The sequence below is a fragment of the Scyliorhinus torazame genome, chromosome 9, assembly GCF_047496885.1.
Source record: "Scyliorhinus torazame isolate Kashiwa2021f chromosome 9, sScyTor2.1, whole genome shotgun sequence".
Lineage (NCBI taxonomy): Eukaryota > Metazoa > Chordata > Chondrichthyes > Carcharhiniformes > Scyliorhinidae > Scyliorhinus > Scyliorhinus torazame.
The window spans coordinates 141,306,264-141,322,549 of record NC_092715.1 but is presented as its reverse complement, the minus strand read 5'-3'; the positions used below and the strand labels follow the sequence as shown (position 1 = coordinate 141,322,549).

Below are 16,286 nucleotides of genomic sequence, written 5' to 3'. Positions count from 1 at the left end.
GGGAGACTATGGTAGATGAACTAAAAGGGAAATGGGAAGAAGAGCTGGGGGAGGAGATCGAGGAGGGGCTGTGGGCAGATGCCCTGAGCAGGGTAAACTCGTCGTCCTCGTGTGCCAGGCTAAGCCTGATTCAGTTTAAGGTATTACACAGGGCACATATGACTGGAGCACGGCTCAGTAAATTTTTTGGGGTGGAGGATAGGTGTGCGAGGTGCTCGAGAAGCCCAGCGAATCATACCCATATGTTTTGGTCATGCCCGGCACTACAGGGGTTTTGGATGGGGGTGACAAAGGTGCTTTCAAAAGTAGTAGGAGTCCGGGTCGAACCAAGCTGGGGGTTGGCTATATTTGGGGTTGCACAAGAGCCGGGAGTGCAGGAGGCGAGAGAGGCCGATGTTTTGGCCTTTGCGTCCCTAGTAGCCCGGCGCAGGATATTGCTAATGTGGAAAGAAGCCAAGCCCCCGGGGGTGGAGACCTGGATAAATGACATGGCGGGGTTTATAAAGCTAGAGCGGATTAAGTTCGTCCTAAGGGGGTCGGCTCAAGGGTTCACCAGGCGGGTGGCAACCGTTCGTCGGATACCTCGCAGAAAGATAGACGGAATGGGAAAAAGAAGGCAGCAGTAGCAGCCCAGGATCGGGGGGGGGGGGGGAGGAGGAACCAGAAGGACTCTCAGGGTTGTTAATATATACTGTATAGTATGTATAGGTCGTTGCTACAGATAATTATATATTGGACTGTTAAATTATATTTTTGGAGAGTGTTACTTGTGACAAGGCAGTTGCCAATTAGGGCTAGTTTTCATTTTTGTTATTTATTATTTATTCATTTTTTGTTTATAAAATAGGTCATTGTTATTTGTGTTGTTATAATATTGTGTAAAGGATGCACAATGTACTGTGTTGGTTGACCAAAAATTTTCAATAAAATATTTAATAAAAAAAAAGAAAAGCTGCTGGGGGAGGGGACAGGGTGTACCGGGCGCTTGCTAGGAAGCCGCGGGCGGGGGACCCTCCAAGGGCAATGGTGGTGAGATTCCACAGGTTCCTGGACAAGGAATGCATTCTTCGGTGGGCCAAGTGCACGCGGAGTTGCAAGTGGGATAACAGCATCCTGCGGGTGTACCAGGACCTGAGCGTGGAGGTGGTGAGTAAGAGGGCAGGCTTTAACCAAGTCAAGGCTATTCTATTTAAGAAGCAGGTTAAGTTCGGTCTGCTGTATCCGGCGCGTCTTTGGGTCACGCATGGGGACCAGCATCACTATTTTGAGTTGCTGGACTTTGCTAAAAGGACTGGTGGGAGTTTGAGAACTTTCGGACTTAGTGACAACGTGTTGGCCTACATTGGGCCCTTTTATCTCTGTTTTTCTGTTGTTTTTTTTGTTTTTCTTTTCTCCCCCTTGGTTTTTGGTGGGCTTTGTTTTGTGTCTGTTTTTTTTTGGAACTCTGCTTAGGGAAAAAAGGCAGGGGGGGGGGGGGGGGGGTGAGTCCATTTTTTGTTTTTTTGTTTCTTTTTCTCGGTAGATGTTGGCAATGTCCCTTTTCTGTTTTATCTTGTGTGTTTTTATTGATGTGCACTTTTGTGGGATGGAGACGTGCCTGTCTGAGTTTCGGTGGGTGGTGCTTTTGTTTTTGTGTTTTCTTGCTGCTGGGTGTTTGTTTGGGGATTGTTGGATGAGGGAATTTGTTTACATGGGCGGGGAGAGGGGTACGAGGGAACAATAAGTGGGAGACTTCTTGGTGCCGGGGGCAGGGGCCACCAAGCTAGCTGGGTGAGCTAGCTCACGGAAGCACAGTGGGAGGTGTGTATATGCTTAGTTCATTAGATGGGTTGGGCTTTAGAGTAGTGTTGCTTGGGGGGGGGGGCGAGGGGGTGGAAGAGAGGGGGGGGGGTTCTGTTGACGTGGGAGGGACTTTGATGGAAGGTCACTGAGGGGGTCGAGGGTGGGGGCCGCCATGGGGCAGGCCGGAAAGAGGCGCGGCGCATGGGCTGGAGGCGGGCCCAAGAAAGGGGATGGCTGACCGGCGGGTGGGGGGGGACACTTTGCCCCCCAACTAGGCTGGTCACCTGGAATGTCCGAGGGCTAAATGGGCCGGTAAAGAGGGCACGTGTGTTTGCGCACCTGAGGGGACTGAAGGTGGGCGTGGTAATGCTGCAGGAGACATCTTAAAGTAGTGGATCAGGTCAGGTTGAGGAAAGGCTGGATTAGTCAGGTCTTCCACTCGAGGCTGGATTCAAAGACAAGAGGGGCTGCGATTCTGATTAACAAGCGGGTGGCATTTGAGGTGGGGAGGATAAACTCGGATGTGGGAGGTCGATATATCATGGTTAGTGGCAAGCTGTAGGGGATGAAGGATTGCTGGTCAATGTATTCCCGCCAAATTGGGATAATGGGGATTTTATAAAAAGAGGGTGCTAGGGAAGATTCCGGATCTGGATTCGCACAGGCTGATTATGGGAGGGGATTTTAATACGGTTATTGATCCAGGCCCGGACCGGTCATGCTCGAGAACGGGCAAGGTGCCAGCAATGGCAAAGAAGCTGAAAGGGTTCATGGAGCAGATGGGGGGCGGGGGGGGGGGGGGGATCCATGGAGATTTAGGCAGCCGAGGGCCAAGGAATTTTCTTTTTACTCCCACGTACACAAGGTGTATTCCCGGATAGATTTCTTTGTTGTGGGTAGGGCCCTATTGGCGGGGGTGGTGGACACAGGGTATTCGGTGATTACGATCTCGGACCATGCAGCGCCCGCAATGAAGGTTGGATGTATGGCTATTGGCGGACCAAGCGGTGTGTGAGAGGCTGAAGGAGTGCATGCTGAATTACCTGCAGGTAAACGATACGGGGGTGGTCTCAGCAACGGTGGTCTGGGAAGCGCTGAAGGCAGTGGTGAGAGGAGAGCTGATCTCGATCCGGGCTCACAGGGACAGGACGGATAGGGCTGAAACGGACTGACTGGTAAAAGAGATTCTACGAGTGGATAGGAGGTATGCGGAGGCTCCAGAGGCAGGGCTTTTAAGGGAACGCCGGAGGCTACAGGCGGAATTTGGTTTGTTAACCACCGGGAGGGCAGTGGAACAGCTCAGAAAGGTGAAGGGGGCGAGTTATGAGCACGGGGAGAAGGCCAGCAGGATGCTTGCACAGCAGCTCAGAAAGAGGGAGGCAGCTAGAAAAATAGGGAAAGTTATTGACGGGGATGGGAACGTAGTTGGGGACTCGGCGGGGGTGAGCAAGACCTTTCGGGATTTTTATAGCAGGTTGTACAGGTCGGAACCCCCTGCAGGGCTGGAGGGGATGAGGCACTATTTGGATGGGCTGACTTTCCCAAAGGTTGTTGGGGAGCTGGTAGAAGGGCTGGGGGCCCTGATTGGGCTGGAAGAGATAGTGGAGGGGCTGAAGGCCATGCAGTTGGGCAAGGCCCCGGGACCGGGCGGGTACCCAGCCGAGTTCTATAAAAAGCTCTCTGGAATATTGGGGCCGGTGCTGATGAAGGTCTTTAACGTGGCCAAGGAAAGAGGGGCTCTTCCCCAGACGATGTCACAGGCCATGGTCTCGCTCATTCTGAAAAGAAGACAAGGACCCCGAGCTGTGTGGGTCTTACAGGCCGATTTCCTTGCTGAATGTAGATGCCAAACGTCTGGCCAAAATTCTGTCCTCCAGGATTGAGGACTGTGTACCGGACGTTATCGTGGAGGATCAGACTGGGTTCATTAAGGGCAGGCAGCTGATGGCCAATGTAAGAAGACTGCTAAACGTGATCATGATGCCCCCGGAAGGCAGGGACGTTGAGGTGGTGGTCGCGATGGACGCAAAAAAAGCCTTCGACCGGGTTGGGTGTGATTACTTATGGGAGGTGCTGGAACGGTTCGGATTTGGAAGGGGCTTTGTTGACTGGGTTAGGCTGCTGTACCGGGCTCCGGTAGCTACTGTACGGACAAACAGGACGACTTCGGACTATTTCAGGCTGCACCGGGGGACGAGGCATGGATGTCCCCTCTCCCCATTGCTGTTTGCGCTGGCGAAAGAGCTGCTGGCAATTGCTCTGAGGGGCTGGAAGGGCTTTGTCCGGGGGGGGGGGACAGAGTCTCGCTGTATGCGGATGACTCACTGCTGTATGTCTCAGACCCAATGGAGGGGATGGAAGAAATTCTGGGAATTTTAGGAGAATTCGGCCGGTTTTCGGGGTATAAGCTGAATATGGGGAAGAACGAGATGTTTATGGCCCAAGCAAGAGGTCAGGAGAGGTGACTGGGGGAACTGCCGCTCAGAGTGGGAGGGGACACTTTCAGGTACCTGGGTATTCAAGTGGCGAGGGATTGGGACAGACTACATGAATTGAACTTGGCCCGGTTGGTGGATCAGATGAAGGAGGATTTCCGGAGATGGGATGCGCTCCCGTTGCCTCTGGCGGGTAGAGTGCAGTCGGTAAAAATGACAGTCCTCCTGAGATTCCTATTTGTTTTCCAATGTCTCCCCATCTTCATCCCGCGGTCCTTTTATAAGCGGATCAATAACATTGTCGTGGGCTGTGTGTGGGGGGCAAGTCCCCGGGGGTGAAGAGGGCAATGCTCGAGCAGAGTCGGGGGGATGGACGGCTGGCGCTGCCGAATTTCAGCAACTACTACTGGGCGGCTAACATAGCCATGGTGAGGAGGTGGCTGGTGGGGGGTGAGCCGGCGTGGGTGCGCATGGAGGCACCTTCTTTTAGGGACACAGGTTTGGGGGCGTTGGTAACGGCGCCTCTGCCATTCCCGCAGGCGTGGTACTCCAGCAGTCCAGTGGTGGTGGCGGCCCTGAGAGTCTGGGGGCAGTGGAGGAGACATGTGGGAGCAGAGAGGGTGTCGGTGTGGTCCCCAATCTGCGATAACCATCGGTTTGCCCCGGGGAGGATGGGCGAGGGGGTTCCGAATTTGGCGGAGTGCGGGGATTGAGAGAATGGGGGACTTGTTCATAGAAGAAAGCTTCCTGAGCATGAGGGCGCTGGAGGAGAAGTTTCCATTGGCGGGGGGGAAATTTAATCCGATATTTACAGGTACGGGACTTTCTGCGGCAGCAGGTACCAAACTTCCCACTGCTGCCGCTAAGGGGGATTCAGGATAGGGTGGTCTCTAGAGGATGGATAGGAGGGGGGAGCGTCTCGGACATATACAAAGTGCTCATGCGTTCGGAGGAGATGCAGACCGAGGAGCTGAAGCAAAAGTGAGAGGAGGAGCTGGGGGGGGGGGGGGGGAAGAGATGGAGGAGGGCCTCTGGGCAGACACGTTAGGAAGGGTCAACGCAACCGTGACATATGCCAGGCTCAGCCTGATCCAATTGAAGGCCGTTCACCGGGCTCCCCACATGACAGTGGCCCAGATGAGCAGATTCTTTGGGGTGGAGGACAGGTGTGCGAAGTGTGCGGGGGGGGGGGGGGGGGGGGGGGGGGGGGGGGGGGGGCAGCGAACTATGTCCATATGTTTTGGGCATGTCCAAGACTGAGGGGGTTTTGGCAGGGGTTTGCCGATGCCATGTCCACGGTATTAAACATGAGGGTGGCGATGAGTCCAGAGGTGGCGATTTTTGGGGTGATGCAGGATCCGGGAATCCAGGAGGAGAAAGAGGCAGACATTCTGGCCTTTGCTTCCCTGGTAGCCCGGAGACGCATATTACTAGCATGGAGAGACTCAAAGCCCCCGAAATCGGAGACCTGGCTGGCTTCCTCTGCCTGGAGAAAATTAAGCCATGAGAGGGTCTCTGTTGGGGTTCGACCGGAGGTAGCAACCATTCATCGACTTCCTCGCAGAGAATTAATTGTCAGCAGAAGAGGGGGGTAAGCAATGGTAGGACCTGTGGGAGAGGGAAGCGGAATTTGCACTATGTTTATATTTTCCTTATTATGTACATTGTTGATTTTGTTGCTGTTACAATGCCAAAGAAATACCTCAATAAAATGTTTATTAAAAAAAATTAAAATTCTGAGACACAGAATTCATCTGCATTTGGAGAGGCAATGATTAATCAATAACAGTCAGCATGGTTTTGTTGAGGGGAGGTCATGTCTGACTAACTTGATTGAATTTTTCAAAGAGGTGACCAGGTGTACAGATGAGGGCATTTCATTTGTCGTTGTCCACTTGGACTTCAGCAAGGCTTTTGATAAGGTCACACAGGATCCAAGGAAATTTGGCAAATTGGATCCAGAATTGGCGCAGTGGCCGGAAGCAGAGGGTGATAGTTGAGGGATGCTTTTCCAACTGGAAGCCTGTATCCAGTGGGGTCCTGCAAGGATCAGTTTTGGAGCCCTTGCTGTTTGTGGTTTATATGAATGATTCTACTTGAATGTAGAAGTAAGTCCACGGATTATACGAAAAATGGTAGTGGTAAATAGTGAAGAGGATAGCCTTAGATTACAGGAGAATATAGATGGGCTAGTCAGATAGGCTGAGCAGTGGCAAATGGAATTCATTCCGGATAAGTGCGAGGCGTTGCACTTGGGACAGGACAAACGAGATAAGGGAATACATGATAAATGGCAAGATCCTGGGAAGCACTAAAGGAGCAGAGGGACCAGAGCAGGTGGATACAGTGGTTAAGAAGGCATATGGTATCATAGAATCTACAGTGCAGAAGGAGACCATTCGGCCCATCGAGTCTGCACCGGCCCTTGGAAAGGGCAGCCTACCTAAGCCCACACCTCCACCCTATCCCCGTAACCCAGTTACCTCACCCAACCTTTTTAGACACTAAGGGCAATTTAACATGATCAATCCACCTAACCTGCACACCTTTGGACTGTGGGAGGAAACCGGAGCACCCGGAGGAAACCCATGCATACACGGGGAGAACGTGCAGACTCCGCACAGACAGTGACCCAATCCGGGAATCGAACCTGGGACCCTGGAGCTGTGAAGCCACTGTGCTACCGTACCACCCTTGGCTTTATTAGTAGAAGCATAGAGTTTAAGAGCAGGGAGCTTATGCTGGAACTGTATAAAATGTTGGTTAGGCCACAGCTAGAGTATTGTGTGAGTTCTGGAATCCACATTATAGGAGGGATGTGAAAGTACTTGAAAAGGGTGGAAAGGAGATTTGCCAGGACGTTGCCTGGGCTGGAGAGTTTTAGTTATGAAGAGAGATTGGATAGGCTGGGGTTGTTTTTCTTGGATCAGAGGAGACTGATTGGGGAGATGATTGAGATGCATAAAATTATGAGGGGCATAAATAGAGTAGACAGGAAGAAACTTTCTCTCTTGGTGGAGGGATAAGTGACCAGGGGGCATAGATTTAAGGCAAGGGGCAGGAAGTTCGAGAAAAAAACCATTTCACCCAAAGAGTGGTGGGAGTCTGGAACTCACTGTCTGAAAGGGTGGTGGAGGCAGAGACCTTCATAACATTTAAGAATTTAGGTGTGCTCTTGCAATGCCGAGGCATACAAGGCTATGGGCCAAGTGCTGGAAATTGGGATTAGCATAGCTAGGTGGTTGTTTTTGACCAGCGCAGACACGATGGGCCAAAGTGCCTTTGTATACTGTAGATCTCCATGACTCTAAATTCCTCTTTGATGCGTCATCTTTTAGCTCAACACCACACTACCCCTCTTCCTTTCAATGTTGCTACTCTTCATATTGCAATTTTAAAAAATGAATTGCTTACTAGGTCCCATTAGGAAAGAGAAACAGCTCTTTAAAGGGCTACTCGGATGAATGAGAGAATTCCAGGTGAAAAGGCTCTAGATGGATACATTTTGATACAAGTCAAAATTAAGGCAAGCTAGACTATTCCTGGACCCATAAAAGGTGTACGCTTTTTTGGTATTTGAAGTGCTACATTAACGTTTCATGGTAGTCTGGAAATAAATTGTTCACCCATTCATTTAGCTCCATAATAATCTTTGCGTATAAGTGTGACTCGTAATTTAATATAGGGAAATTTATATTATTGCATTGAAATATCTTGCCATCAAGGCCAGAACAGGAGTGTTTATTCCCCAAAATTACTGGCTAATAACCATTCACCTGCTGTACACGAGTATTTTGATACTAAATCAAGACCATAATTACTCCAGTTCAATTTACTTTAGGTTGGTTTGTCTTTCAGTGTTGGATTCCTGACTCCCCAAGTCTTTCTATCATTTACAAGGCTCAAGTCAGAAGTGTGATGGAATAGAACATAGAACATTACAGCGCAGTAGAGGCCCGTCGGCCCTCGATGTTGCGCCGACCTGTGAAACCACTCTAAAGCCCGTCTACACTATTCCCTTATCGTCCATATGTCTATCCAATGACCATTTGAATGCCCTTAGTGTTGGCGAGTCCACTACTGTTGCAGGCAGGGCATTCCACGCCCTTACTACCCTCTGAGTAAAGAACAAACCTCTGACATCTGTCCTATATCTATCTCCCCTCAATTTAAAGCTATGTCCCCTCGTGCTAGACATCACCATCCGAGGAAAAAGGCTCTCACTGTCCACCCTATCCAATCCTCTGATCATCTTGTATGCCTCAATTAAGTCACCTCTTAACCTTCTTCTCTCTAACGAAAACAGCCTCAAGTCCCTCAGCCTTTCCTCATAAGATCTTCCCTCCATACCAGGCAAGATTCTGGTAAATCTCCTCTGCACCCTTTCCAATGCTTCCACATCCTTCCTATAATGCGGCGACCAGAATTGCACGCAATACTCCAAATGCGTCCGCACCAGAATTTTGTACAGCTGCAACATGACCTCATGGCTCAGAAACTCAATCCCTCTGCCAATAAAAGCTAGACACCGTACGCCTTCTTAACAACCCTCTCAACCTGAATGGCAACTTTCAGGGATCTATGTACATGGACACCGAGATCTCTCTGCTCATCCACACTGCCAAGAATCTTACCATTAGCCCAGTACTCTGTCTTCCTGTTATCCCTTCCAAAATGAATCACCTCACACTTTTCTGCATTAAACTCCATTTGCCACCTCTCAGCCCAGCGCTGCAGCTTATCTATGTCCCTCTGTAACTTGGAAAATCCTTCCGCACTGTCCACAACTCCACCGACTTTAGTGTCATCTGCAAATTTACTCACCCATCCTTCTATGCCCCCCTCCAGGTCATTTATAAAAATGACAAACAGCAGTGGCCCCAAAACACATCCTTGTGGTACACCACTAGTAACTGGACTCCAGTCTGAACACTTCCGATCAACCACCACCCTTTGTCTTCTTCCAGCTAGCCAATTTCTGATCCAAACTGCTAAATCTCCCTGAATCCCATGCTTCCGTATTTTCTGCAGTAGCCTACCGTGGGGAACCTTATCAAACGCTTTACTGAAATCCATATACACCACATCAACTGCTTTACCCTCATCCACCCGTTTGGTCACCTTCTCAAAGAACTCAATAAGGTTTGTGAGGCACGACCTACCCTTCACAAAACCGTGTTGACTATGTCTAATCAAATTATTCCTTTCCAGATGATTATACACCCGATCTCTTATAAACCTGTCCAAGATTTTGCCCACAAACAGAAGTAAGGCTCACTGGCCTATAGTTACCGGGGTTGTCTCTACTCCCCTTCTTGAACAAGGGGACAACATTTGCTATCCTCCAGTCTTCTGGCACTATTCCTGTAGACAAAGATGACTTAAAGATTAAAGCCAACGGCTAAGCTATCTCCTCCCTAGCTTCCCAGAGAATCCTAGGATAAATCCCATCCGGCCCAGGTGACTTATCTATTTTCACACTTTCCAGAATTGTTAACACCTCCTCCTTATGAACCGCAAGCCCTTCTAGTCTAGTAGCCTGAATCTCAGTATTCTCCTCGACAACATTGTCTTTTTCCTGTGTGAATACTGACGGAAAATATTCATTTAGCACCTCTCCTATCTCCTCGGACTCCAAGCACAACATCCCACTACTGTCCTTGACTGGCCCTACTCTTACCCAAGTCATTCTTTTATTCCGGACATATCTATAGAAAGTTTTAGGGTTATCCTTGATCCTACCTGCCAAAGACTTCTCATGTACCCTCTTGGCTCTTCTTAGCTCTCTCTTTAGGTCCTTCCTAGCTAACTTGTAACTCTCGAGCGCCCTAACTGAACCTTGTCTCATCTTTACGTAAGCCTCCTTCTTCCTCTTGACAAGTGTTTTGACTGCCTTAGTAAACCACGGTTCCCTTGCTCGACCACTTCCTCCCTGCCTGACAGGTACATACTTATCAAGGACACGCAATAGCTGTTCCTTGAACAAGCTCCACATTTCCATTGTGCCCATCCCCTGCAGCTTTCCTCTCCATCCGATGCATCCTAAGTCTTGCCTCATCGCATCATAATTGCCTTTCCCCCAGATATAACTCTTGCCCTGCGGTACATACCTATCCCTTTCCATCACTAAAGTAAACGTAATCGAATTGTGGTCACTATCACCAAAGTGCTCACCTACCTCCAAATCTAACACCTGTCCTGGTTCATTACCCAGTACCAAATCCAATACGGCCTCGCCTCTCGTTGGACTATCGACATACTGTGTCAGGAAACCCTCCTGCACACATTGGACAAAAACGGACCCATCTAAAGTACTCGAACTATAGCGTCTCCAGTCAATATTTGGAAAGTTAAAGTCTCCCATAACAACTACCCTGTTGCTTTCGCTCCTATCCAGAATCATCTTTGCAATCCTTTCCTCTACATCTCTGGAACTTTTCAGAGGCCTATAGAAAACCCCTAACAGGGTGACCTCTCCTTTCCTGTTTCCTGTTTCTAACCTCAGCCCATACTACCTCAGTAGACGGTCCTCATCAAACGTCCTTTCTGCCACCGTAATACTGTCCTTGACTAACAATGCCACCCCTCCCCCTCCTTTACCACCTTCCGTGAGCTTACTGAAATATCTAAACCCCGGCACCTGCAACAACCATTCCTGTCCCTGCTCTATCCATGTCTCCGAAATGGCCACAACATCGAAGTCCCAGGTACCAACCCATGCCGCATGTTCACCCACCTTATTCCGGATGCTCCTGGCATTGAAGACACACTTTAAACCACCTTCCTGCCTGCCGGTACACTCCTGCATCTTTGGAACCTTACTCATGACCTCACTACTCTCAACCTCCTGTATACTGGAGCTACAATTCAGGTTCCCAAGCCCCTGCTGGACTAGTTTAAACCCTCCCGAAGAGCATTAGCAAATTCCCCCCCCCAGGATATTGGTACCCCTCTGGTCCAGGTGTAGACCATCCCATTTGTAGAGGTCCCACCGACCCCAGAATGAGCCCCAATTATCCAGAAATCTGAAACCCTCCCTCCTGCACCATCCCTGTAGCCACGTGTTCAACTCCTCGCTTTCCCTATTCTTCGTCTCGCTATCACGTGGCACGGGTAACAACCCAGAGATAATAACTCTGTTTCTCCTAGATCCTAGATGAGTGCAGCTCCAATGATATTGAAAAACCTTAACACCATCCAGGATAAATCCACCCACTTGATTGGCATGCCACCCCTACCTCAAACACTCACTCTCTCATCGTAGCTGCAGTCTGTAGCATCTACACGATACACTGCAGCACCTTGTCAAGGCTTCTCCAAAAGCACCTTCCAAACCTACGAGCTCTACTGCCTAGAACATGGGCACCACTAATTGTCAAGTACTCCTCCAAGTACAAGTCTGTGTGGGTTTCCTCCGGGTGCTCCGGTTTCCTCCCGCAAGTCCCAAAAGACGTGCTGTTAGGTAATTTGGACATTTTGAATTCTCCCTGTGCACCCGAACAGGGGCCGGAATGTGGTGACGAGGGCTTTTCACAGTAACTTCATTGCATTGTTAATGTAAACCTACGTGACAATAAAGATTATTATTATAACATCCCCAAGTGGTTCTGTGTTGTTTTATGCCTCTGTGAAGCAGACTTGAATCTATTACATTATAGGTGCTATATTATGTCCCAATATCGCTGTTGCTTCATTATGGCTGGATGTTAGGAAAGAGTTCATGTTCCCTAGTATTTAAGTTGGAAATGAGGTTTAAATTGTTTAATAGATGGTGTTTATTGTTTAATAGACTGTACAGATATATAAAAGAGGATACAGGTGGCAATTGTTGGATAAGTGATTACTGAACACAAATTTGAGTTGAAGAAGTCAAGACTGCTTTCCTAGTTCTTATTACAGTTACCATCAGAGCTTAACATATCTCACCAGCACTGTGGGAACAGCTTCCCATCACAGACCTCAGCCTTTCCAAAAGGCAGCTTACCACCACATCACGAGCAATCATGGATGGGCAATAATTGTTGGACTTGCCAACACCACAAAATCTAAACAAATAAATAATAAAAAATGCCAGGGAATTGAGATGCATATTTTACATTCAATTTTTTGTGGCCAAAAAATGTATCCTTACACAGTGGGTTTAACGGTAATTATGATTCTGTACTTACAGGATCTCTTTTTTCAATTTTCAAAAATGAAAAGCAAAATTTTGATACAAATTGTAAATTTGATCATTACAACACTTACTTGTATTTCTTTCTGACTGTAGTGGAACAGCTTCACATACCCTGTGAATCCGACAAAAATTCAACAAAATATAGTCATTATACACAGAAACAAACTGATGTTGCACATTTCAGTTCTTTTGATTTCAGATAAATTTTAAAATGTAACTGAGATGGATTCCTTCTTGAGTGCAGTATATAAAATTTAACATATTGTATGCATTAATTTTAAAAATGTATTTTATTACAAACATGTATCAAAACAGGTTACAGCGATTAAACACCCCGGGAAACATGCTTCCCAACAATCAACTATACAGATTTTTCCTCTTTTTCACCCCCCCCCCCGACGACGAACAGCCCCTCAAACATAGTCACAAACATCCCACCTTATCCTCAAACCCCTCTGAAGAGCCCCTTAACTCATACTTTATCTTCTCTAATCGCAGGAAGTCGTACAGGTCACCCAACCATGCTGCTACCCCCGGTGGCGATGCCGACCGCCACTCCAGCAAAATTCGCTGCCGTGCAATCAGAGGCGAAGGCCATGACATTGGCCTTCCTCCTCTCCATGAGCTCTGACTTCTCTGAAACCCCAAATATCGCCACCAAAGGGTCCGGGTCCACCTCCTGCTCCACTACCCTGGCTAAGACCGCGAATACTCCCATCCAGAATCTTCCCAATTTTTTGCAACCCCAAAACATGTGCGCGTGATTCGCTGGCCTCCGCCCACACCTCTCACACTCATCTGCTACCCCCTGAAAGAACCCACTCATTCTCGCCCGAGTCATAAGCACCCTGTGCACCACCTTAAACTGTATCGGGCTCATCCTTGCACAAGAGGGCCCATTTACACTACGTAGTGCCTCACTCCATACTCCCTAATTGATCTCCCCTCCCAACTCCGCTTCTCATTTCTCCTTGATCTTCACCACCCGCTCGCCTCCCTGCTCCCCCAGCCACTTGTATATATCCCCAGTTATGTATTTTTAAACTAATTAAAAATGTTTCGTCCGTCATATTGCATTTTGTGCAGAAAGTGTTTTGGTAATACAGCGTGACAAGTAATTCATCAAATACAACACTTTCAAAAACAATTTAATCTGATAATGGCCCATACTGTTTTCACCCTTCCTAACCCAGGAGACAGTGGCCGGTTAGAGCTCACAATTCTGCTTAGTTGAGATCAGCTACATTATTAAAAAGAACAGGAAGGGATCTGGAGCACTCTGTCCTGTATTTATTAGACCTACCCTGGATTAGAGCTAGCCTTTAATAAACCATTGAATTACCAATTTATACACTGTCTGAAGTTGGTTGGGAATGGTGAGCTGCAACAACAACTTGCCAAGCATAAGTGGACGGTACGGTAGCACAGTGGTTAACACTGGTACTTCACAGCTCCAGGGTCTCAGGTTCGATATCTGGCTTGGGTCACGGTCTGTGCGGAGTCCGCACGTTCTCTCCGTGACTGCGTGGATTTCCTCCGGGTGCTCCGGTTTCCTCCCACAGCCCAAAGATGTGCAGGTTAGGTGGATTGGCAATGCTAAATTGTCCTTAGTATCCAAAAAGGTTAGGTGAGATTACTGGGATAGGGTGGAGGTGTGGGCTTAAGTGGGGGTGCTCTTTCCAAGGGCCGGTGCAGACTCGATGGGCCGCATGGCCTCCTTCTGCATTGTAAATTCTATGTAAATATGTAAAATGTATGTAAATCTTTAACATAGTCAAATGCCCCAAGGCCTATTGGACATTTTCTGTGGATTTAAGAGGCTACAAGCCTTTTCACATGTCATACTTCAAGCTCTTAGGGGGGTGTATCGCTTTTCAATGCCATGTCCACACTCATCCAAGTGGACTAAATCTGAGCTCTGATTTCCCCAAGTCACTAACCAATTTACCTGGAGGTGTTTTACAGGACGGAATCAATGGATTTACTAACACATCTGTTCCTGAAACAGCATTACAATGATGGGGAGAAGGCAGCACAAAATAAAAAGCACCAAACAAAGCAACAAAGAGATCTTTGGGGTCTAGTGAGGCCCAAATGACACATCAAAATTGCTGTAAACAGATTTATTTTAAATGTGCCATAATTTTAGCAAATTACATTTGTTGGCAAGGCCAGTCAAGGAACACTAGACTCTGTATATATGCTTATTTTACCTGAAAGATGTGAGCGTATTCCATATTGTGCACAGATAAACCAGAAGATACACAAACTCTGCCAACTGCAACATGTTTTTCCTTACTTGCTGCAATAAAAAAGACAACAGGAATGTTCGGAAGAGCATTTACTCATTTTGAAGAAAAGCATAGCTCACATTAGATACTGACCCAATTATCAAAGTACAGTTCAAAAGATTCTAGTAATTATGCCTGGGGGAATAAACACTGATATACACTATTAAACCTTCAACGTAATAGAGGTGGTTCAAACATCAAATGGAACAACACAAATTGGTCCTCTGAACCATAAATTTAGGTTGGTCTTATCTCATACCAGTTATTTCAAAGTAGTAAACTTTTTTTAAAAACATCCCCGATACTCTACTTTAAAAATTGAGTCCTCCTGTGTGTCAGTGGAATAACAGAGTCCTATACTAATCTATAACTTCACTGAAGAATAACTTTTACCACATTGCAGACACAATATATGTTGTAATAATTCTTACAGCACTCCACTTAATGAAGTTAATGTATTTAATTCAGTCCATTGAGATTTGTGGACTGCCAATGCCCTGTAAGAAGTCTTACAACACCAGGTTAAAGTCCAACAGGTTTGTTTCAATGTCACTAGCTTTCGGAGCGCTGCTCCTTCCTCAGGTGCGTTCCGAAAGCTAGTGACATCGAAACAAACCTGTTGGACTTTAACCTGGTGTTGTAAGACTTCTTACTGTGCTCATCCCAGTCCAACGCCGGCATCTCCACATCATCTATGCCCTGTGTTAATGGTCATGAAGCGTATCTGAGTAAAACATCATCAGTATACAGTAACAGAAATAGCATGGAAAAGGTCACATCCTGGTGTACCATTGAACCACATCGTAGACTCCAGTCTGGCTGGTGGGAGGGGGCACTCGCTGCTCCTGGTTTTTGGGGGGTGGGGAGGTGGAAGGCAGGTGGGGTTGACCCGCCGCTCTGCCGCTCTGGACTGGGGCCGATCCGCCGGTTACGGTTGCAATAATGAGGCCCGGGTTGATACTGCTCCCGGTTGAGGGAGGGGGTCCGTTCACTGCTCCAGTTTAGGGGAGGGGGGTCTGCTCACTGCTCCCGGTTGGGGTAGAGGGTTTGCTCAATGCTCCCGGTTGGGCGAGGATGGGGGGGGTCAGCTCACTGCTACTGGTTGGGGGGAAAGGAGTCTGCTCACTGCTCCTGGTTGGGAGAGGGGGGTCGGCTCACTGCTCCCGGTTGGGATGGGGAGGGGGGGTCTGCTCACTGCTCCCGGTTGGGGCAGGAGTCTGCTCACTGCTCCCGGTTGTGGTGGGGGGTCTGTTCACTGCCCCCATTTGGGGGAGGGCGGGGTGTCCGCTCACTGCTCCCGGTTGGGGCAGGGGGTCCGCTCACCGCTCCCGGTTGGGGCAGGGGGTCCGCTCACCGCTCCCGGTTGGGGCAGGGGGTCCGCTCACCGCTCCCGGTTGGGGCAGGGGGTCCGCTCACCGCTCCCGGTTGGGGCAGGGGGTCCGCTCACCGCTCCCGGTTGGGGCAGGGGGTCCGCTCACCGCTCCCGGTTGGGGCAGGGGGTCCGCTCACCGCTCCCGGTTGGGGCAGGGGGTCCGCTCACCGCTCCCGGTTGGAGTCATAGAGGTTTACAGCATGAAAACTTGCTCTTCAGCCCAACCTGTC

The 16,286-nt window shown here is 48.7% G+C and overlaps 1 protein-coding gene across 1 annotated transcript in view; it reads right to left on the bottom strand.

Moving 5' to 3' along the window:
• Window positions 1-16,286, bottom strand: part of lmnb1 (lamin B1) — a 192,556-nt gene that overhangs the window by 157,090 nt on the left and 19,180 nt on the right. The window contains exons 2-3 of the mRNA XM_072516572.1: window positions 14,607-14,695; window positions 12,465-12,505 (exon numbers count right to left, since the gene is read on the bottom strand). Coding sequence (XP_072372673.1) covers window positions 12,465-12,505; window positions 14,607-14,680 — 115 coding nt within the window. The 5' untranslated portion in view covers window positions 14,681-14,695. The remainder of the gene's footprint in view (window positions 1-12,464; window positions 12,506-14,606; window positions 14,696-16,286) is intronic.